The sequence below is a fragment of the Excalfactoria chinensis genome, chromosome 1 (assembly GCF_039878825.1).
Source record: "Excalfactoria chinensis isolate bCotChi1 chromosome 1, bCotChi1.hap2, whole genome shotgun sequence".
Classification (NCBI taxonomy): domain Eukaryota; kingdom Metazoa; phylum Chordata; class Aves; order Galliformes; family Phasianidae; genus Excalfactoria; species Excalfactoria chinensis.
Genome location: NC_092825.1, coordinates 43,302,842 through 43,326,769, shown reverse-complemented (window position 1 = coordinate 43,326,769; position 23,928 = coordinate 43,302,842). Strand labels below are relative to the sequence as shown.

The 23,928-nt window shown below is 39.4% G+C and overlaps 2 protein-coding genes across 3 annotated transcripts in view; one reads left to right on the top strand and one right to left on the bottom strand.

Annotated features, from left to right (window-relative positions):
• CDK17 (cyclin dependent kinase 17) overlaps positions 1-15,509 on the top strand; it is an 85,601-nt gene extending 70,092 nt beyond the window's left edge. For both annotated transcript variants that reach the window (XM_072329342.1, XM_072329334.1), the window contains 12 exons: positions 1,861-1,917; positions 3,909-4,023; positions 4,572-4,666; positions 5,600-5,662; positions 8,148-8,271; positions 9,502-9,622; positions 10,086-10,183; positions 10,473-10,578; positions 11,377-11,419; positions 12,547-12,637; positions 13,420-13,497; positions 13,712-15,509. In XM_072329342.1, coding sequence (XP_072185443.1) covers positions 1,861-1,917; positions 3,909-4,023; positions 4,572-4,666; positions 5,600-5,662; positions 8,148-8,271; positions 9,502-9,622; positions 10,086-10,183; positions 10,473-10,578; positions 11,377-11,419; positions 12,547-12,637; positions 13,420-13,497; positions 13,712-13,749 — 1,029 coding nt within the window. In that variant the 3' untranslated portion in view covers positions 13,750-15,509. The remainder of the gene's footprint in view (positions 1-1,860; positions 1,918-3,908; positions 4,024-4,571; positions 4,667-5,599; positions 5,663-8,147; positions 8,272-9,501; positions 9,623-10,085; positions 10,184-10,472; positions 10,579-11,376; positions 11,420-12,546; positions 12,638-13,419; positions 13,498-13,711) is intronic.
• Positions 15,510-20,154: 4,645 nt separating this feature from the next.
• ELK3 (ETS transcription factor ELK3) overlaps positions 20,155-23,928 on the bottom strand; it is a 31,806-nt gene continuing 28,032 nt past the window's right edge. Inside the window, exon 5 of the mRNA XM_072340906.1 lies at positions 20,155-21,788. Within this exon, the coding sequence (XP_072197007.1) occupies positions 21,690-21,788 (99 nt within the window). The 3' untranslated portion in view covers positions 20,155-21,689. The remainder of the gene's footprint in view (positions 21,789-23,928) is intronic.

The window sequence follows — 23,928 nt, the reverse complement described above, 5'->3', positions numbered from 1 at the left end:
TGTATACTGGTACAGTATTGCATTCACAGCAGTATAGGTGCTTCTCTTATGCATCAACCTCTTTAAATAAGAGACTGTAAATCTGTCAGTGTTTCTGGGTAGTTCAAGATGAGCAGATGATTTTTACATGAGAAAATTTCTTTTCAGAAATTATTAGCATTCAGGATTCTAAGAAATCAGGCTTTGAAGTTGTATTCCCATTTTTCTGACAATAATAAGACTAATGTGTACAAGGTCTCATTTATTTTCTCCTTTCAATTCAGAGTCCTGTCTTTAATTCTGATACCACTTCACAGTATGTCTGTAGGTCAAAATACACTTTGGAAACGTAACTTTTACTTTACTAACATTGTCTCTGCATTAAATGGTATGTTTGACATCTCGCTGGAGTTATAAGAATTTTCAATATCAATTTTGCATGTATTTTGAGATTAGCAGGCTTCACACCTAGCTTCTAAATAAGCTTGATGCTAAAATATCCTTGTGCAACATTAAAACGGTTCAACACTAATTTAAGAAACCAGAATTACTCTTTGGGCTTTCACGTTAACTAAATTACTCGTCCACTTTTTCTGTTAGATATGTCAAAGGCATTTCTAGACATATACTTCATGTGTTTTCATGTTCTGAAAATGAACATATTTGTTAATACACCGTCATAGTATGTTGCTGTCAAGTCTTAGTCCAGTCAGCAGTCTTTGTGTTGCACACAGTGATATAGCATAGGATTCTAACATCTTTTGTATTTTAGGAGCAAATCAGCTTCCTCTGACCTGCAGATATAACTGCTGAAACCAGTCAGAGGTCAGAGTATCTTTCCTTAGAAAGAAATTTTATGTGTAGAAGTGGAAGGAGGAGGTGATGCTAGAAAACTTGGCTTTTCTGTGTTACAGTATGTTTGTTTGTCAGTAAGGCAAATCCTCATGAAACCAGTGGGTTGGGGATTTTGGCATGCTACAGGCTACATGCACTTTGTAAATCAGTTTTTAAAGTGTCAAGTTTTATATCTGCTTTCAACATTCTTATGCTGTAAGAGCAATATAAAAATTTGGAGTAACTGAGAATGGTCTTAAACAGAAAGAACTTTAATAGATGACTGTTAAACATGAGAGTAACAATGGGTTTAAATGGGAAGAAAATAGTGATCTTAGAGTCTGTCTTCCAAAGACATAGTCAGATAAACTGTCTTGATATGAGTTATAGAGTCAAGTCATTGACCAAAAATAAAGAAGGTGAATAGATCCAAATAAATTACTTGAAGTTATGAGCCATGAAATGTAAATTGTTGAAAAAAAAAAAAGCTGACATTCAAGGAGGGTTGATGTTTAAGGATTTTACTGGTGGAGTGTTCGACTGAAAAGGCTTTGAGAGGTCAGAATTGAAGGGGAGACCAGCAGCAGAGATCTTCTGTGTGTTCCATGTATTTGTAGAGAGAGAGAAAAAAAAAAAAAAAGAAAATAAGCTTGAAAGAAGCAGCTGCATATGGATATGCTAAGCAAGAGGAAGGATGGGATTGAGATGGCTTCTATGCTTTAATTATAGTAGACTCATTAGTACTCAGGTCAGAAGAGGGAGGACAGTTTACATGTAGGTAAAGTGGGAGTTAGTTTTTCTGGGATATGCAGTAGACTGACTGACAGACTGAATATTAGGTTTGGATACTGAGATGCTTTTGTCTCATAATATGCTGAGTCACTTATAAAATAACTGGATTTCTTGAAGTTTGCTGTAGTACTGTCAGATAATTTTCTGAAAGAAAATTCAGTTCATTGGTTAAATTATGTAAATGGCAGAATAGATGGTTAAATGAATAAAGGTGTCAATTTTTTTTTGATCAATTTTCATTCATTTTCTTTGCAGTCAGAAATTGGATTTGGAAAAATGGAAACCTATATCAAGTTAGAAAAGCTTGGAGAGGTATGTATAGATTTATTTATTTATTTATTTATTTTTATGACTTCATGGCTTACATTTCATTATAGAGGAGATGACTGAGCACTTGCAGAGGGTACACAGAGAGACTGTTGAGTCCCCTTCTTTGGAGATCTCCAAAAACTATCTGGACATGGTCCTAAGCTATCTCCTCTAGGTGTCTCTGCTTGGATTAAGGGGGATGAACCAGATGACTTCCAGAGGACCCATCCAGTCTCAGCCATTTTGTGATTCTGTGATCTGATAGCAATGATTTATGTGAAATTTACATGAATGTTAACTGAAAATCTCTATAACCTTGGAGGTATCTGTTCAGGTTCTCTTTTCAGTATATCAAACATTTGACGTTGTGTACCAGCATCAAAATCACAAAAATGTTCTATGCATTTATAATCTAAAAAAAGCAGAAAAAAACATCATCGAGTTGGGGAAGAAGAAGATTTAAATAGTACCAAGTTTTATTTGCCTTTCCTTTTGGGAGGACAGTAATATGGCTTATCTCTACTCCAAGCAGCCAGTGATTTTCAGAGAAAATACAAGATTCAGGAAGGATCAGTTTGAGAGTGACCATTAGTATTGAAAAAGGATGCAGATGGGGCACTCAGAATGTTGCAAAAGCAACCATACTGTGAATATCCTCTGTTTGCAGTGTTCTCATTTCCAAATGCTTTTTTTTTTCCCTCCAGTACTTATTAGGTGCTTCTCTAGACATAATGCTCCCCAGCTTTGGGGAAATATTAATCTAGTAGCTATCGAGTCCTAATTGTGCTTTTTTATCTCACTCATGTTACAAGGTGTAATGGAAAGTACAGGATGTATCTATGGTAATGTAGTGCACTTTCCTTAAATCGTTTGCTTCCTCTTGCAATTCATGATGTTAGTTATGCTTACTCACTGTTTTGTTATAATTCCTTGTTGTGTAACATAACTGAAGAGTTTTGAATCTTCTATTGTCTACAAAAACTGAAAAAGATGAGCTTCGCCATATTCATGTTCAGGATGTCAACAGAAACTTTGTTTTTGTTGAACTTTGGCTTGTTCCCTTCCCAGAACATTCTCAAATAAAACACATAGCAAAGACAAGAAATTACGACCAAAAGGAATTGTGTTTTTCTAAAAATAGTGATAGAATTTGTCAGCTGCCATTGGAAACTTAACCGAAGCACAGTATAGCCATATCTGAGGTAGTTTAATCATAGACCCATAGAGTGGCTTGGGCTGGAAGACATCTTAGACACCATCTAGTTCTATCTCCCCTGGGCAGGGTTGCCAGCTGCTAAATTAGACATTAGAACAGGTTGCCTAGGGCCCCATTCAGTGTGGCCTCAGAACATCTCCAGGCACAGGGCATCCACAAGCTTCTCTGTGCAGCCTTTTCTTTGTTCCAGTGCTTCACAACCCTCTGAGTAAGGCATTTCTCCCTTATTTCTCATCTGAACCTACTACCTTTAGTTTAAAGCCATTACTCCCTGTGCTGTCACTGTCAGACTGTAAAACGTTAGTCTCCCTCCCAGTTATAAACTCGTACAGTTGCCCTTACAAACCTGCAGGCTCGTTCTTATAGAATCATAGAATCACAAGGTTGGAAATGACCTACAGGATCATCTACTCCAACTGTCCTCCCTTCACCATTTCTTCCATTACCATTACCTTACCATTTTCTTCTGGCTGTTTAAGGTGATAAATTGTAATACCAGTGAGCTTAATACAAGTTGATCAAACTTCTTTGGAGGTATATGGTGTACATCGTTTTGTGTAATTTCAGAGCTGGTAAGTAAGCGTATGCATCCCTTGTTGTCTTCTGTGTGTTCAGATGTTTACAAAATATTTTTCTAGTTTAAACTCTATTTTAAAAAAAGGAAAAAAAAAAAAAAAAAAAAAAAAAGTAAAAGCCCAAATTCAATTTATTACAACCTTGGATGAAAGTTTCTTTTTGATCTTTCAATGAAGAAGCAACTTCTTTTTCCATTTTGTAGGGTACTTATGCAACAGTTTATAAGGGGAGAAGTAAATTGACAGAGAACCTGGTGGCTCTGAAAGAAATTCGCTTGGAACACGAAGAGGGAGCGCCTTGTACAGCCATAAGAGAAGGTGATAGCTTTTTGTTACTCTTTAGAATATCAGATACTTCTGGCTTTCTTTTTGACTTAAGTATTGTTATTGCTTGGAAATATATCAGCTATATGGGACGTTAAAAGAACTGATGGTAGCTTTGATGAGGAAAATTTTAATCTTAGCCATGTTAAGAGTTAATGTTTCAAACAGTATGGGGGATGTCCATGTTCTCAAGCATAGTATTATAAAGGAATGAATTTATGAAGAATTAGACTAATACTAGTAATTTTCAATGATTCAGAATACATTGTATGAAATGACTGCTTCTGCGTGAACGGTACTATATAGGAAATATTTATATATATATATATGTATTTATTTTATTATTATTTTTACTTTTGCATGGTACTTTGATTAAATGCATTTACTTTACGTGGATTAAATTAATGCCATATAAATATTCTGGTCTTAAAAATAGCTTTTTAATTTTTAAAAAATAACTTATGAATTTCTAGCAAGTTTATATGTATCTTTTCATTTAAATTTCCATTAATTTGCTTTATATTTAAAATTCTCCTTTGCAGTGTCATTATTAAAAGATCTGAAGCACGCGAACATTGTTACGTTACATGACATTGTTCACACAGACAAGTCTTTGACCCTTGTTTTCGAATATCTGGTAAGCCTTTAAAGCAGTGAGCTTTATATTCAATTTATTTCCTTAAAAATACTGAGTAACACAAACATATCCATTTTAACCCTGCATCCAGACTTATTTGACTGAAAATTACACAGCTGTTTTCAGTTCTCAGAGTGCTGTAAATCAGCAAATACCGTTCTGATTCATAGCAACTCATACCAAATTCAGTAACTATAAAAAAGGATAATTATGCTGTTGTCCCGCAGGGATTTTTCACAACCTTAGCAAATGATCTTAGACTCTTAAGACTGATGATGCTAAATTATGAGGAGCTTTTGACACCCTCGAGGGTAGAGAGGCCATACAGAGAGATCTTGACAAATTAAAGGGTTGGGCGATCACCAATTCATGAAGTTTAACAAGAGCAGGTGCTGGTTTATGTACCTGGGGTGGAGCAACCCTGAGTGTAGGGGATGAAAGGTTGGAGAGCAGCCCTGTGGAAAAGGGTATGGGGGTTGTGGTTGAACCTGAGTCAGCAGGTTGCCCTGGCAGCCAAAAGGGCCAACCATATCCTGGGGTGCACCAGAACAGCACAGACAGGCAGACCTGAAGCACTGGGTGCAGATTTCAACACCAAGATATAAGAAGGACATAAAGCTATTAGGGTTTGAATTTTTAGTGGTCCTGTGTAGAGCCATTATTTGGACTGAAAAACAAACTGTGGCACTGGAAGGTGAAGAGATAACAAGTAACGTTGTCCAGGAAAATGCAACTTGATGGAAAACTTCGGTGGTTTTGCCCTCTGGAAAAGACACTTTGTTCAGACTTCTGTTGTTTGGGTGTTGTTTTTTTAACCAAATACTGAACTTCAGAAGACTCGAGTTTTCTGATGAATGATTTCTTATAATAAAGAATAATGTTCACGTAATCTGTTGTCCATAATTTTACTGAAAAGTAATGATCTTTTGACAGGACAAGGATTTGAAGCAGTACATGGATGACTGTGGTAACATCATGAGTATGCACAATGTAAAGGTGAGTATTCTAGTGAGTTTTCCAACTTTCTCTGTTCTAATGGAAGAATTTGAGAGAACTTCATAATCAGGAGCTGTAAGACTTAGAGCTTTGAAAAGAAAAAAACCATTGGACTCAACTCAACTACATTTAATCAAGTGGAGTCTTTCTTTTGCTTTTGATGATCTTTAAGCGTTTAAAGCAATAAAAAGAATTTATATAACTTTATATAGGATTTCATTTACTTTGACTTTACATATTTAAAACAAATTTTTTCTTTTAAGTAGTATATCTATATCTGTAGTGTCATCTTTCCATTATTGTGTACTCATTGAGCTAAGTCCTTATTTTGGTATGTCCTCAAAGTCTGTGTACTCAGCAGGGAAAATGAGACCTCAGTCGTGATGGCGGGTTTGGATTCCACTGTCTGTCACACAAGAAAGATTCTTTAATTTGTATTTAACAAAACATTCTCCTCTCCGTTAGTAATAAAACAAAATTGTTTTATTTAAGATTTAATTGGCGGTCATTTTTAACTGTAGCTGTGGCTGGGTCCCATGACTCAGTTCCAAATCTGGCCTGGTGAGACTGACTCCATTTCAGATGTCCTTTCTAAAAGCAGTTTGTCATTTGGAAATCTAGAATATCTAGATTCATGTTTTTTAATACTACAGCTTTACAAGCAAGATTCCAAAGAGAGGAAATTACAAACTTGAAATGAGTTAAGTTTCAAAGGAGGCTGAGTTAACACAGTATTGCCTTGCTGTCTTATAATCTCTGCTGTACTGTACATTCAAAGCAGCTTAATTAAGCTGTATATAATTCATGTAATGGTTATTATTTGTATAATAAGCATACCTGAGAAACTCTTCCGTGCCTCTTGAGAAATATTGATTGTAGTCTGTGGTCCTACTGAATAGAACCACAAGTGCACAGACAAGATGTGAAGGCTGCTTTAATTCTTAGACAACAGTACAGCACAAATTTCATTGACAGGTCAATATTCCAAATAATGTGAAGTTATGGATTTCTGATGGATTTCTTGTACATACCAGGCTGGGTTTTTCTTTTGTTCTGTTGTCACATTAGTGTTGATACTTGTAGGGAAAAAAAAAAAAATCCTCCTGGCCTAATCTGTTGCTTCCTTTGTGAATCTGTGAAATTATTTAATTTATATCTGCTTCAGAGAGACAACATAAAATATAATTAAGCTTGTGTTTTCAATTAAATAGAAATTAGAAGTAGTGCTTTGAGCATAAAAACGGAAGAAGAGCTGTAAATGGGAAGCCGTCCCTTACAGAAGCGCAGTTAAGAGTTCAGGGAGAATCTGCCTCGTGATAATTTGAGCAAAGCAGAGAAAAATGTTTTTCCATGTTTGCCTGAGGTTTAAACTGTGCCCTAAGAGCATATTGATGTGGTCAGTACCTCTGGCACCAAAACAGCTGCTTAACTATGGTAGCTGTGTATACTTAGAATACAGTAACTGGCAGTTGGGTCTGTTGGCAGTTGATTTCTCTTCAAAAAAAGGAAGAGAGAAGAAATCACTACAAATTTCTTTCTCTTTTTTTTTTTTTTCTGAGTAGATAAACCTGAGGTAAGTGAACTGAGAATAGATGCATGTAAACTACACCTGCTATGCATTTGTCCAGTTTAGAGAAAAAGAATTTTTAGTGTTACCTGGTACAAAAATAAACTGAGAAGTTATGAAATAGTCACATAAAAATGGTAGCAAAGGCTACCCAAAAGTCTCGTGTTCAAATTCAGACCTTTTATACCTACAGAAACTGCAGTGATAGAGTAAGCTGCTTTAGCTGCCCATTTCTAAACCTTTCTTCATCCCTTAGTACCTCAAGTCTACACATATGCAGCATTAATATGTATGACTGGAGTTGCTTCACTGGCTGGCTTTTGCAAAGCAGCAAAACAAACCTGTGTGTATCAAGGTGATGAGATGAATGTAAATGCCAGAGGCAGTGGGGTTGTGTTAGTAATTTTCATTTTCTCCACATTTCATGAGCTTGTGAATCCTGTTGTATTTTTCCAGTAGCCTGCCAAAATATTCTTTACACAGTGTTTCACAGTTGGATGGAAAGAGTGCTGAGCTGCATTTTAATAAGGGATCGTGTGGCAGAAAGTAACTTGAGTATAGTCAGAGACAGTTACCTTTAAAGACATTAGTGTGGGAAACAGCATTGATAAATACTTTAAAAAAAAATAAATAGCCCAATAAATAGCCCTGTGGTTCTCTTCAATTATGCAGAACAAATCTCTCAAAATCTTTGTTGTAAAGTATCATGGAAAAGCTGCACATTAGCATAAAAGGATTTTAAACCTGATACTCAGGAGTGTGCTCGTATGGAAAGTTAATTCACTTCTTGAGAAGTATTATTGTCTTGCTTACAGTACAGCAACTTAACCCTTGCAGTGCAGAAATAGACTTTTATAGTTAATGTAATCTGAAGATTGGTGTTTATGGTCTGACTTATTTAAATGTTCTCTTTTGTAGCTATTTTTATACCAGATTCTTCGCGGTTTGGCATACTGTCATAGGAGAAAGGTGCTACATCGAGATCTGAAGCCACAAAATCTACTAATCAATGAGAAAGGAGAATTGAAGCTAGCAGACTTTGGTATGGACTGAAATTCTTCTGTAATAAATATTTTCTTTATTCAGCATTGGGAAAATACTGAATGTAAACTTCGAAATCTTTTGAAACTGGGATGTGTATTTGCACTGTGAACATTGGGAATGTGGACAGTGTATTAATTTATCTTCCTGGTACATCCCGGTCAGTTTAGAAGGCTGGGAATTAGGATCTTGTCCTTGTTGCTGTATCTCAGAAACTTTCTCTAGTCAGGATCGGTAGGGAAGAAATTTGCTGTCTGTGATGTAAAGTAGCTGTACGACAGTAGTAGTTTCTTGTAGTAGCTTCTGAACTGTAGCTATGGGATCAGCATTGATGCGTATGGTTCCAACCCAAGTCTGTGTTAGTTTTAGTGTTCTTTAGAAGTTGGTGCTTAGTTTGTTTATTACTTCAGTCATGAATACAGATATTCCACACACTGTTGTTTTGGTTCCTATCTTTCCTTTGAGTAAGTTAGTGGAAACAGTTGTCATGGTTGCTGAAATTCATCTGAATGAGGCAAAAGAGAGAAGAGTATGCAATTACACTCACAAAGAAAAGACATCATCAAGTCTGTAGTAAATTTGTGTGTTCTCGAAAAGTGAAAGTCAGTCTTTTACATGGTTATTAGAAAAGATCACGCTGTTGCTTGAGGTTTGAAAGTAGTCTTACTGCTTTGAAATTTGCATTTAGTCACATCATTAAGTTGGAGCCTCTTGCTTTGGAGTAAGCAAACTGAGCAAGAGAAAAGATCTGTCTTTATGCAATATTGTCAGGTGTTGCTCTATCTCTAGAGTGGTGTATGAAGTTCTTTCGGGATTTCCAGTGAGCACTTGCAGTGAAGCATGACTTTCACAGTTTCCCTTTATTTTTTATGTCAGGAAAGTCCTTAGAAACTTGTGTGCCACAAGGGATTTCACAGACCACGAAGGATGATGCTATGTTGATATAATGCTTTGTTGTTTTGATGTAATGTATAGAATTGGTGCAGGTTTTGATCTGCTTACCTATCTTCTTTGCTTAAAAACACTTCTCATTATGTTCATGCACATACTGGGAGACAAATGACAGAAACTAGGACTCTTTAATGGAATATACTTCAGAAGGTATTTAACAGGTATATTAAGGTTGATTTCTGTCATAAAAAATCCTTTGTTAATTCCATGCAAAATAAGATTTAAGCAAACAGCATTGCATAAAAGCAGCACATTACCCTTTATTTTCTTTTTAATCAAGGATTGGCTAGAGCAAAGTCTGTTCCTACGAAGACCTATTCCAATGAAGTTGTCACGTTATGGTACAGACCACCTGATGTACTCCTCGGATCTTCAGAGTATTCAACTCAAATTGACATGTGGTTTGTACAGCTTTGTCAAGTTTTTTGTTAACTTTTCTTCTCGGTTCAGCTGAAAAGATGTCAGCTCTTCATTACTACATAGTAGCATTCAAATACTAATCTTTGAATTTTGGAAGCCTGCATCTGAGTTAGGTTTCAGAGAAATTCTGAATGCAAAATAACTTCTTATTATGTTGATTTAATGTGCATCAGGCTGATATTTCTAGGGGAAAAATAATCCTCACATAACACATGGTATTTACTATGAGTAATTACAATTGACTAACTTGACAACTGAAGGTATATTTGATCTTTGACAGTTCTTTTGTTGATGTGTATCTTCTTTCAAAACTGTATTTTGAATAGCAACATCTGGTTAATTAATTTTCTTACATTTAAGATGTAAGTTACAGAAGTCTTTAAGAACCAAAAGACTAAATTGCTGGATTTTTTATGATTTATCTTTTTCTCTGTTTCTGTGAAGGGGTGTTGGATGCATATTTTTTGAAATGGCATCAGGAAGGCCTCTCTTCCCAGGTTCCACTGTTGAAGATGAACTGCACTTAATTTTCAGGCTTCTGGGTAAATATGTACTTTTAGCAGTACTGTAAGTTTATTCTTCTAAGTGCTCCTTCTGTGAGAACTGTACATCTAGAAAAAATGACATTTTATGTTCCATTGTTTTCAAGGTGAATAACTTTATTCTTGATGAAAATTATCAAGCTGAATGCATAGATGAGCTTGTACGGCATTGTCTTCTCTTTTTCTGTTCAACTTACAGGATTAAGGGCTTATTTATGTAGAAGTTGTTTCCTTCTAGTTTTATGTATTTTGTTTTGTAAGTTGAATTTGTTGCTTCTTTTAAATACAGGAACCCCATGTCAAGAAACATGGCCAGGCATTTCTTCCAGTGATGAGTTTAGAAACTACAACTTTCCCAAATATAAACCACAACCCCTAATCAACCATGCACCAAGGTACTTTGTGTCTTACTAATAGAATGTATGCATCCCATTGTCTTTGAGTATCTGTAAATGTGTGAACAAACTTCTAAGTAGGATGTGCTGGTAAATGCTGGAAAACTATATATCAGTTGGGCAGATATTAAAACTATGTACTGTTTTATACTGTATGGAAAACTATATACTGTGGGCAGATATTAATGCAGAGCATAATCCTGCTGCTCTGTGCTTACTTTGTCAAATATCATTCAAGGCACCACAGCTCCATAATGACCTATAGAACTATAAAATCCTGTTAATAATGCCTGCATAGTGGGAGTATTCACTCAGCACTTCCAAATTCTCCTCTGCTATATAATAGGCTCATTGTTAAATTGCAAGGTTTCCTTGAGCAATCTCTTGAAATCATTCTAAAACGTTATGAAGAATTTGCAGGGTCTGCATCAGCATTGTTCACAGCACAGAGATTATAAATAAACTTTATAACAAAGCCTAACACATTTTTAGTGACTCAGAAGAAAAAGATCTAACATTGTGTCCTGCCAGTAAATGACCTGGGTTGACCTACTAAACCACAATGCAGAGCTCAAGAGTTTTCTGTTCCCGGTGTTTTCCAGATAGCCTTATTCTGAGATACTGCTACTTGTGTGTGTACGTATTCACAAGAAAAAAGTTGTTCAGATAAAACATTCTTGTGTTTGAATTTGATTTTAGTTTTAATATCATTTAATGAAATCAGTTACTTTGCAGATTGCCTTTTGTAAATATGCTTCGACGACTGTTCTAATTTTTGTTTAATATTTTTCTTTTTAGGCTAGACACAGAAGGAATTGAATTGATAGCAAAGTTCCTTCAAGTAAGATGTGTTTTGTGGCTTTATATATGTGCAGGTTTACAATTTTAATGTATTACGTTAAAAAAAAATATGTATTGCAAGCATAGTAACTGCCAGATGTAATTTGAAGTGAAGCATGCTGCTGAGTCTGTAGTAAATGACAGATGTGGGAAGAATGAGTACTAGGCTGCATGCTGTAGGGATTTAGAAGCTGATGATTTTGGTTGTAGGTTTTGTAGGTGATGGGATTTTTTTTTTTTTCTTTTGCCAGAGGCAGTTTTTTCTCTGATTGCTCTTTATAAAAATGTAAAATCTGTAAAGTTCTGTGTTAGCCATTCTCTGAAAGACTGAAGCACTTTTGAAATCATATTTAAATGGGGATTTTGAATACAGATGCTCTGTTTCTGTAAAGACAGACTTAGCTTACTACTAGAGAAGCAGATACAAAGGTGTAAGGATACTCTTTGATCTTTCGAACTGTCTGTGTTCAAAAGGTAAAGTAGTATGTGGCTTTAATCTTTGAATCTGCATTAAAAAAGAGCCTGAAGCAAAAGGAGGGGAAGCAAGATGGAGGACCAACTCTAGGTGTTTGAGTAGTTGGAGTCCTGTAGCTTCACTGTGTTAAAAAGCACCTGCAGTTGCTGTTTGAACTTTGTTCTTACTTGTGTGCACCTTTTTTAATGTCTGCATCTTTGTCCAAGTGTGCTGAGCACGAGGTGTGTTCAGTGTACATTTAAGACCTAGAGTCTAAGTCTAGAGTTTCCTCTTATGCAAAATGCTGTAGCGTAGCTCATCTGAAGTAGAAAACTTTCGTGATCTCTTGTAATAGCATTTCACTGCAATTTAGTATATAACCTAATCAGCACTACAACTCTAAAAAAAGCGTGTTTTTTATTTATTATCCATTTATAGCAATTTCTTTTTTAAAGTATTTTAAAGTATTTTATCAACCACATATGTTGATTGATCATTCTAATGTAGACAGCCTATGCTAGGTGTTTCATGTGTAAAATGAAAGCAAAGGGAACAAAGATGTCCCAGTGAATTGGTAGGAAAGATTTGAGTAAGTTGGACTCTTCCTTTGGTCAGATCACTTAATGCAAAGAATTCTTTAATGAAAGTCAACATTCACCCTTTTATGTTAATAGTATGAATCAAAGAAGAGAATTTCGGCAGAAGAGGCCATGAAACATGCATACTTCAGGAGCCTTGGAACAAGGATACACACTTTGCCTGAAAGTAAGAAGAGTAGTAAAGTAGCAGAATATTGTTGAGATAGTACATGAAAGCTGACTACGTTACTGTACTGGGCCTTGGTGGGATGGAGTTAATTTTTGTATGATGTTGTGCTTGATATTTGTCACAAAAATATTGCTGATAACGTACCAGTGTTTTCTCTGTAGCTAAATGATGTTTGCACAGTATTGAGGCCTTTGCTGTTTCTCAGTTTCTCCATGATTGGGGTTGGGGGGATGTGTAAAAAGTGAGGGGATACGTGAGAGAGATGACCTCAAGTAAGTAAACAGCTATTCCATGCCATAGAATGTCATGCTTGGCAATAAACAGGAGAAAGGGCAGGGGAGTTGTTGGGGAAGTTAACCATCTCTTGCATAGGAACTGGCTAGGCATTGGTCTGCACATGGGAGGTGGCAAGTGATTGCCTTTGCATAGCTTGTTTTGTTCTTTTTTCTTTCTCTCTTCTTCAGCTTCTCCTCCCTTATTAAACAGTTCTAATCTCAGTCCACAAGTTTTCTTGCTTCTAATCTTCCTTTCCTCATCCACACAGAGTGGAGGCGTGGGGAACTTAGCAAGCATCTGTATGAGCCTTAGCTATCTATCAGAGTTAACCCACAAGAACTTAGTGAAAAACTATCTGTTACTGATGACCAGTGTAATGTTGACTTAAATGTGCATATAGAAAGAGAATTTTTTGCACAGAAACTGCTAGGTTAAGAATAGAATTAGCTCAGTTAAAGCATTGTTGTGTTTGAATATAAATTAATTTATTTCTTATATTCCAGGTGTTTCAATATTCAGTCTAAAAGAGATTCAGCTGCAGAAAGACCCTGGCTTTCGAAATTCCACTTACCCAGAGACAGGTATGGAAAGATGAATATTTTCTCATACTTACAAGTATGCAAGTGGGAGGAAAAAAAGGAGAAAAGAAAAAGAGATCCTGTAGCGGTTGCAAAAGGCAGAAAGAAAGGCTGTTGTCTTGATACAGAATGATAGAAGAATATGACAGAAGAATAGTGATTGAATACTGTTGTGCAAATGCTTACGTTTCTCACCATGGTCCATGTTCTGTTGTAGGACACGGGAAGAACAGAAGGCAGAGCATGCTTTTTTAAAGCGGGCAGTTCAGAGTCAAGCCCCAACCTATCCTCTCAATCAAGGACTCGGATCTGAAGGCAGTGCTCTCTTTTGGTGGACTTGGAATCGTAGTTTGTCTACACTGTCCTCTTCACAGTGGAGTCTTTTTATTTCCAACCTGCAGATTATGTTTTTATATTTGTTGTCACAGTGTGACAATTTTTTGTACAGTTGGTTTTAAGGTCTCCTCTGCCACTAGAGCCAGTAGGTTACAGCCGTTGATGTAACTGTAGCTGCAATTTTTGTGCAGGACTGAGAAACACAGTGCATTATTTATTGCGGAATCATTGCTGCTAAATAACTACTGTCTGTATAGTTAACACAACAGTTCCATGCCTGAAGAAGTTGCAGTGGCTTTATAATATGTGAATGCATCTGTTTCTCTTCATAAAATGTTCTACTGCTGCGGGGTTTTTTTGTATTTCGTAAACTGCAGTGTTTCCTGGAATGTAAGCATAGCTTTGCTTGGCTATAGGTGAACCATCTTTAATGCTCTGAGTTCATGGCACTTAATTCCTTATTTAACATTGAAAGTATGTGTTGAAATAGTTGAAAAATTATAATGCATATTATGTTTTTGAAAAGCACATGGTGTGAAAGTTGATTCAAACAAGTGACAAGTAACTATTATTTGCTCTCAGATCCTATATTAGTTATTGATGAATTAGAGCATGGAGACTGGATGATAAATCTTGTCAGGCTTACTCCAGCATAAGGTATTTGCACGTTGTTGTGCATATTGGGCCTGGCAGAAGCAATGACTTGCAGAAGCAATGACTGTTTTTTACCTTGTTTTTAACTTAGGAATACAAATAGTAGAGGAAAAAAAGAAAAAGAAAAAAAAAAAGAAAAAAAAGAAAAAAAAAATCATACATGTTGGACCCTGACTTACTTTTGGAATTTTGGATCTTTTCATTACAGAGGAACAGGACGACTAATTACAAGAATATGGGAATAATGTGGTGTTTTCCCACCTCGTTTCTCTCCCATTTGTGCATTATTCACTTGAAATCAACTGGAAAGATGCAAGTTTGTACTTGATAAGAACTCACTATGCTAGAAAGCTTTTAAAAATGGGAACTTAGAGAGTTTTTCAGATCTTAGGTGTTATCTGTTTACCGGCGATAGTAAACATGTTACTACTACGCTTATGCATCTCAGTGAGTATCATAAGTACACCCTTGGTGATGGTTACAGTATTTTTAAGCATTTGTGTTCACCTTTATGAACCTATTTGTTTAGTGCATCTTAAAGAGACTGTAAATCTTTATTGGTATATTTTGAAATGGTCATGTAAATCTTTGGCTGGTATATCATGAAAATAGTCATAGGTAACTTAATTTTTTCCTGACATTCACTGTAAAACATTCAGGGGTCCTACCATTTCTGTTCAGGAAATCTTGTAGTTTATTGTTATTTAACAGTATTAAGTGAATTTTTGTATATTTCCTTTTAACTTTATTTGTGAATAGTGATCGTGGCATGTTTGGGGGTGTTTTATTAATATTTCATCGATACTGGTAAATTTGACTTGGGATTTATTATTATTATTTTTTTTTTAATTTTCTGAAAGAGAGGAATTTGCGTGTAATGGTGACTGTTGGACCACTACTGCTTTTCAGCATTTGTAAACCGGTTTTACGTTCAATCTTGTAGACCTAACAAACTGCTGTTATTTCTAACTGACCGACCTGTATTAATATTGTACTTTTGAAAGTATAAATATTATGTGGAATTCTTTGGTTTTGTTTTGAAATTTATAATAACAAAGGCCCTGTGTTGTTAAAAATACAGACCAAGTGAACTTGCAGTTCCTGGGGCATTGTTGGAAACTCAGCTAGATCCGTGTGTTGTGGGAGTCAGCGGTTTGACTTGAGCTGCTTACAGAGTCTTGCAACAAAGACATAGTGGCAGTGAAGGTGGTGTGACTCACCTGCAACTGAGGCTGTTCAGGATCGTGCCATAATCACGGTCCAGAGTCTAATTACTAGCAGTCAAGTCCTGCATGTCACCTGGGTTCGTAAGTCTGGCCTAGCTCTAGGGAGGTGATACGTGTCTGGGATACATGGATTGGTCTCGCTGATACCAGCGGGAGCGTGGTGTGTGTGAGTGTGTCAGAGGCAGGTTTGGCACCAATGAGAAACCTTTGTCCTGAAATAGTTGTTAATATATTTTTTATAGTTGATACGGATCTGATCTAGATTTTATACTGATTAACTTTGTAGGAGATACGTTGTAGATGTGATGGTGTTGAAGGAAGAAGTATCTGCAAAACATCTTTTTTTTTTATTCTACAGAAGTAGTGACGACATAGAGTAAATGTTCATTGTGAATAAATGTGGGTTTAGCATTTCTAGAACACAATATTTTCTAGGTCATAAAAGAACAACGATAATGTGATGGTAATGAGTAAAGGACTTAAAGGTTTAACTGGTAAAATGAAGTGCATTAATGAATTTGGATGGGGATCAGCTGTGGCTCACAGAAGGTGTCCATTTTAAGTAGGCAGTCAGGTTTGTTGTTACAGGTGAAAAGATATTCCATATAATTAAAGCATTCTGCATACATAGAGATTTTTCAAAGGATCTACGAGTGAATTGGTTTGCTTCATTGGGAGGTAGTTTTAAAGAATGCAACTTGGCATCTGTGGTCAAGCCAGTTTTGTTGGAGTCCTTTTTATTTGGTCCATAGGTCCTGCATCAGCAGAGACAACTGTGTGGCAGGTGCCTGTTCAGAGCAATAGTGAGCGAGTCTGAAGTCACCGGGCACTTCTCTGACATTGCTTTGGTGTAATTCAGCATTCTGTCACCTGTCTGGCAGCATCAGGCACTACAGGCTTTGGTTCTGCTGTCACTGGGAACGTAGGGAGTGCTGATCGTTTGGGGAGAACCTCAGCCACGACAAAAACCAGGCAGATGCTCTGTAAAAGTAGCTGACTGTCAAGATTTGGAGTGACATTCTCTGCCTGAAGATGGGCGGTCAGATAAGGAGAAATGGCCTGCAAGTTGTCCCTGATCTAAAGTAATCATCTGTAGAAGATACCTGTTGTATCCCATCTACCTGGAGGTAGAAAGGGTGAGATGTGTGTGTAGGGGTGTGCAGGAAGATGGTGGCTTTGGAGACCAGAAAGAAGCAGGTAGCAGGAGGTTGTGTGCTCATGGCAGGCGAGGGCTAAAGGGGAGAGAGAAGGGGTGGGTGGAGGATGGGGATTTACAGGCTGGGAAGGAGTGAGAGATGGAAGGGAACAACCCAGCTGCACGGCAATGCTCTAGTGAAACATGCATCTCAGCACAGCTGTGTTATTTTTGTGCTGCTTTACCACAGCATTAAGTAGCCAGAGTGTATCCCTGAATTGGGCAATAAAAGTTAAAATAAACAACTACTAAAGAATCGGCGTACTTTGTATCTGCAAATCATTTGAAAAGCTGCAAGGTAGCGTTCTTGGGGCTGCTTGCTTGTTTGCGCGAGTTTTTCAATTCATTAAAAGCGCGTTGTTTCTGTTTTGCAATGTTAAGATGGAATTAAGGTTAAGAACACATTCAGTTATTCAGGATAGAATATATGAAAGGCATGTTGTAAATATCCACAAGCTAAGTATTACAGAGCCAGGAAATACCCAGAATGCAAGTCAGACTTGAAAGAAATCCAAACAAATTAAGGTATGGAAATGCAGAGCTGCAGCCTATGGCAACACTGAGAAAAATCACACCTTAGTTGGACAGCGTGTCCCAGATGTGTTCGTTTTGTCTGGTGACTGAAAGGCAGGGATTAAATCATTTTTGTGCCTTGTTCGCACATTTCAGTACCTTGTTTTTTTTTCCCCCTTTTGTGGTGTTTGGATCTTTGTGAAACAAATGTGGGATCTTTATGAATTTAACTCTGGGCTTATACGAGCCACTCATTTAAAAGCTTGGCATGAGAACAAGCCCAGGCTGTAAAACAGAATGGAAACCCTGTATGGGTGTTCAGCTAATTAGCTGAGGTTTGATTTTGGAAAGTATGACAGACCAGGTAGATACCTGGCCTAGCTTGCGCAGTTTAGTTGAGGAGACCAATCTCTTGTTGTAGGCTGCGGTGGAAGTTTTAGTTGGCAGGACTGGGATTAGAGTTCCAGATTTTTGTAATCTTCCATGTTTTTCACTGGCCTGTACTGCCTTTCTCTCCTTAACCAGGAAGATTTGATGTCAGTGGAAAAGTGCATACATACATTTTTCCATTATTTTCACGTGCTCTCTGAAATGCTGTAACTCATTTAAGTCCTGTGATTTGTGAGCCAACTTAAGATGTGAATATGCACACGTGCACAGACTTAGTGATGTAAATAACTGCTCCATTTCTTGTCCTGGCTGCATCCTCCAAAATCAGTTAAGCAGCAGGCCTGCCGAAGCAGATTGCTTTTATGGACCTCCTAATGAAATGCAAGTCTTGCTTGGCTCTCATGCCGTACCTCAAAACAAATTATCCCCCAGAGAGCTATAAGCTCCTTCATTGTTGCAATGGGATCTTCTTGCTGACAGAGATGCTGTGGATTGCAAACCTGGGAGGATGCACTTCTCTATTCCCCTTTCAACATGCTCTTGCAGAACGTCTCCCTCCAGACCCTGCATAGCAGTGCCAGCACTGCTCACTCCTCCTCAAGCTCATTTTTTCAAAGACTTAATTTCTTTTCCCCATTTTTCCATGTCTTTTTCCTTAATCTGCAAAAGGAGGGAGCTGGCCTGGAGCTAGATTAGGAATAATGAAGGTTGCATTTATCCCTATGCACTTACTGCAGAGTGAACGCAAAGTGAACTGATGGGAATCTCTCCAGGGAAGAAATTGCAGTCATACCTCCTGGAGACCTCTCCTGTAAGAAGCTGTTTACAGATACCCCACTGGGCAGGCCGTGGCACTGCTTGCTTCAGAGCTGCTGCCTCGGGTTCAGTCTCCTTTTCTCATTTAAATACATTTATGTTCCTCCTTGCTAATGCTGTCAATCTCTTTGCCCTCAAGAAATAGGTTTGTGCTCCATCTGTGTAGGCCGAGCACTTACGTATTAGTTGGAAAGAGCAGCTACAGTTAAACTAAAAGAGGCGAAAAGGCATTTCCAAAGTTGTAGCTTTGTAGAGGCATGCTTACATCTGAGGGACCTGTGTTTGTCATAAAGGATGTGTGGACAACTTCAAGATCAGAAGGGATCAGCGATGCCTTTACATACAAAGACATCTGCACTTACTGCGCGTGCTCTACATTTATTTGGTGGCCTCGATGGCTTTGGAAGATGCTTCCTACAGTCACAAGGTCACACAGCCTCTCAGTGCAGGAACTCGGCCTGTTAAATCCCACTGCCTGTTCTGAGGGCTGTCTCACCTTTAAACACTTATCTCCCTGGAAACAACCAACTTGGCAAGCATCTGCCCAGTGGAGCAGTTGTTCTTCGTTGATGTAGTGGACTCATTTCCAATCTTTCTGTAGTTTATCACCCATCACTGTTTTCTCTGCCTTGGAAGTACTCCTTGGAAGACCTAAACGCATCCCCCCGTGCCACAGAAGCATAGGGCTGAGAGTATGGCTGGCGCTGCGTGTAGTTTCATTTCATGTTGAGCTTTTTTGGAAGAGTGATTTTGCCTGGTTAACAGTAAAACCTTGGAAGAAACAAAGCAATGAGAACCTGGACACTTTGTCTTTCAAGAATCTCTTCTGTTACCCTACTTTCTCCTCTCATTTTTAATGTTTCTTTTTCTTAGTGTGGTATTCAAGTATCTATTGATTCAAAGACTAAATTTTCATGAATACCTGAGCAATGAGAAGAGTTTCATCTTTGTGCCTTGCTCACCCATTAACTGCACTGGAGTTCATCAGGTGAGAGTGCTAAAGTGGGCATTTCTGCTTTTCTAAAACTGAGAAAAAAGTTGGCTCTGGAGTGTGAGCAGCTGCTTCCACATTGCCTTCAGTTACTGCAAAATATTCCACCTAAGTGGAGTGGGAAGACTGCTGTTAAAAGGGGAATGTCCGCTCTGTAAGCCCTTGCGATGTAATCTACACTAGACCAGCCAGCCCCGTTAGTTATATGCTGCCTTTTCTTCAGACCTGCACCAGTTTTAGTTAGTACAAAAGCACCCTACACACATTCATGCTGCATCTTCTGGTTTTGGCTACATGGGATGGTTCCTCTCAGAGCTCTTACAACGCTGAATCAAGCAAATGACAGCCCCGTTGTTTTGTTCATTTTCCTTACCTCTTGCATCTAATTGCCCTGCTTATCAGAACTGGTGTTGCACGTAGATGCAGGGGTTTTTGATTCAGGTAATTATTTCAAGTGAAACTGAGGAGCCCCAGGAAAATTCCTTCTTACTCTTGACAGAATTCCTCTGCCCCAAAAACGGCTTTTCAACATCAGAGCTGCAGTAATAAAATGTTTATTTAGCACCTTTCAGTTTGAAGGATCCAAAAGCACTTTACAATTAACTACACACATCGTCAATGAAATGCATCCGAGCAGAGAATCAGCAGACAACTCACTGCATAGGTTTCAAAATGCACAGACTTGAGACCAGCTGTTTGGCCAGGAAATAAGGCAGAGGCTCTACCGACCTGGAGCCAACGTGATTCTCTTTTTTGTTTGGTTTTTTTGTTTGGTTTTGGGGAGGTCTCATCTGAAAGACCTAAGTAGCAAAACAGCATTCAATCCAATTTAGCCGCCTCAGAAAACAAACGGGATGATTTGCATGAGCCCTGCCAAGATTAGTATCTGCGGTGCCAGGGAGTCTGGCCCCGTCCTAACCTGGCATTTAGATGACTCAGCCATCACCTCAAGGCAGAGGACATACCTACTAAGTTCAAGTTGCAAGCATACGGTAACACAGCACTGCTTTTTTCATCCAGAATAGAGATGTTTCTACATAAACATGCCAGATGTGCACGGCACAGTACGCCTCTTGACAAGCAGCAGACATTTGCAGTCCTCCTAACTTCTCCAGCTGAGGGGGAAGGGGAAATGCGACCCTTGAGCCGTGGTAGCAAGAAGGATCCTTCCAAGGAAGTGGTAAGAAGGCACTTGGCACGTCGGAACAAAGCACCGGGGAACTGGCGGGAGTGATCCTTGCTGTGGGAGGACGGAGATTACCTGCAGGCTCTCCAGCTGTAGCGCTGACGCTTCTTAAGACCTACAGACCAAACAGATTCTGAGCCACGTCTCCTTTCCGACAGAAGGATTTTCAAATGCTGGCAACATCTCACGAGCACACGCAGCCCGGTTCTTCCCTGCTGCAACTCCACAGAAGAATCCGTGTCTAAACGTGGCTTTGTTACTCCTGAACACATCTCCTGACTGTAACGCGCTTTTCGCTTCAGCAAAGAAAAATTATAAGGCTATTTTTCATACAACTTGAAAGCACTTAATACAAAGTTACATGAATACGCTGCATCGTATGGCCTATCCGTGGAGAAAATACTGACATCCTACCGTAGGGCTGCTCAATACTAGTTTTGTCTTTCAGCTTTTCATCTTAATACTAGAAAATATATAAATCATTTACATGACATTAGGCAAAAGAAGGCACAGCCGGTTATAGTTTACACAAGCACAACGCGTAATAGGCAGAAAAAGGTATTAAAAAGAAGCTTCACATCCTTATTAGATACATTGTTGCAATCCATTACGGAAAAGTACTTCATCAACAACAGAAGTGTTCAACACTTGAGAGCTATGATATAAAAAAATTATAATTCATTTAATGCAAAACAGATTTATATATACTTTTATATATAAACACTGTTTAAAAACGCTAACGTAATAAAAGTAGACTATCCATGTAATGAAAAGTGCAAACCAAAGTAACAGAGGGTTTCACGATGTCCTTCTCATGACACAGGAATGAAGTAGCCCATAGGAATGGAGTGTTAAATCCACCAAATGTCCTTAACGTGTGAGGCACCATCAGGATTTCTGGGCGTTGGGTGAAAGCAGTACTGGAGAAGAGGCTCCGTCCAGACTGGGGAGTGGCACTGGGATGTGACCATTTAGCAGAGTTGGAAACTGCAAGAGGCCAGAAGGGACAAATTACTCTCTTATCTGGCAGTGCTCAGCCCCAAGGCACGCGCCTTCCACGCTTGCAGCCCACCACAGATGTTTTTGAGCGTGCTGATTGCCGTGCAGTAGGATGGGTACCACATGCCTGCGTCAGACACCAGGAATGCAAAGCAAGGGATGAAACCCAAACCGCTTCTAAACGTACAGGGACGGGTAAACCTGTTATTGGCTGTATTTCAGATAAACGCTGACACACAGCAGCTGTAATCACACCTGGAAAGCGAATAACATGGAGAAATGGGTGCCCTCCATTCCGCTTCCAAAAGCCTTTCTCAGCCTACAGAATGTTAATTACAACCCATGCTTTCCATCCAATTAAAGCTGCTCAGGGAAGATCCTAGCAAAACTGGAAGTCAGGTGCCGTTTTAGGACTGAAAAAGCACAACTATAAGCACAAAATGCCGGGAAAAGGACAGTCAAGCAGTTACAGTTCATCTAAGAAACAGTCTGGTCGCTATGCCAGGTCACTTAGTACTTGAAGCAGCACCTTCTGCAGCAGCCTGTGCTAACAAACACCTTCTGACCTGCTGTGCAAAGAATACTTACTCACCACCTGCCCCCGTGCCCCGGCCCATCCCCATGCCCTGCCTGCAGCCTTCCTAACACGCCCAGGCCAGCAGCGGGGTGGGGCTGCGGCACCAGGCCCCCATTGCACAACATCAGCCCTGGTGTAATTAACTGCGCAACAGTGTGACTTCAAAGGGAGACCTTGCAGGTAGGCCCGCCTATCCAGCCCATCTGTGCGGAAGGTGCCTGGGTGGCAGTGAGTGGGAGCTGCTTTCACCTCATAAGCACAGAAGGAGAGCTTTCACCAGGTTATTCGGAGTCTATCCACACGGCCAGGCCCAGCCGTGCCACGAGCTCACCAAAGCAGGGACTGCACTGCCCCATAGGCTCGTCCCAGGCTTGTTCTGTTGATGAATTCTGTCCTGGTCCTACAGAAACGCTAACGCTGTACAGCTAGAGCCAGGGCTGAGCACAGCACTGCTGAGAAAGCAGCACAGACCTGAAAGAAAACCACGTACAGAGCCTGCTCCCACCTCCCTGTGAGTCAGCAGGCAAGGGGGTGAGGCTGGCAGCTGCAGAGCAACACTGGCCTCTGGCTGCTGGCAGCATTTTGGCTCCTTCATCAGCAAGTAAACATTCTTTTCAACTCAGGTGAAAACCAACCAGCCTCAGGGCTCCGTGCTGTGCATCTGGAGGTGGAAGGACTGCCACCCAACCCAATGCAGCTACCCCCTGAGAGCCCAGAGCACCAGCATTGGAATGCTGGCACTGGCCGGCAGCAGCATTTGGGGTCTTCACTCCCAGACTTTCCATGTCTTCTTCAGCCGCTTGGCTGGCTGTGGGCTTCTTGTGCTTCCTGCCAATTAGCTGCTCAGCCTCCTTCCTCCTGTGACTCACTCAATCAGCTGTTCAGCTGCAGCTGGAGCTGCTCAGGCCATGCCCGCCATCCTTTCCTCAGCCTCAGAGTGCAGCCCCTGAGCTCCACAGCCATTGCTGTTTGCTTCACACCTTTGATATTTATGACGTGTCCGTAAAACTGAGATTTTCACAATCCCAGTATCCATGAAAGAGGACAGTGCTGTTTTTCTCCTGGTAAATACAGAGAGGTGGTGCTCGGATGGGTAAGTGACCTGTCTGCAGCCACCCAGGCAATTTGCAGACCTGGAAACGTGACCTTCAGAGTGCCCTTAAGTTACATACAACTGTATCCTGTCTCCAGGGTGAGAAGTATCTTCTTGAGAGAGAAGGATGAGCCAGGCCTTACACAGCAAGGTGGTGCAGAACTGCTCTTGGTTCTCCCATGCTCTCCTGCTCTGTGCTCCCACCTTGGAGCTCTGAGGACTCACTTCTCCCTACCAAGGCACAGTGCTTACTCTGTTTCCTGCATGCAACGTGTATGTTTCTGCTGCAGAGCAGACGCTGCCCAGGACAGTCTGTCTGTGCTGTCAGTGCTCTAAAGGTGGTGCAGGCAAACACACTTCTCTTAAAAATGCTCATCAACTCCCATGTTTCCTCAAACCATTTGAAAAGCTGCGGACCAATGTGAGATGTTCCCCTGACACGGCTTCCACGTGCACCT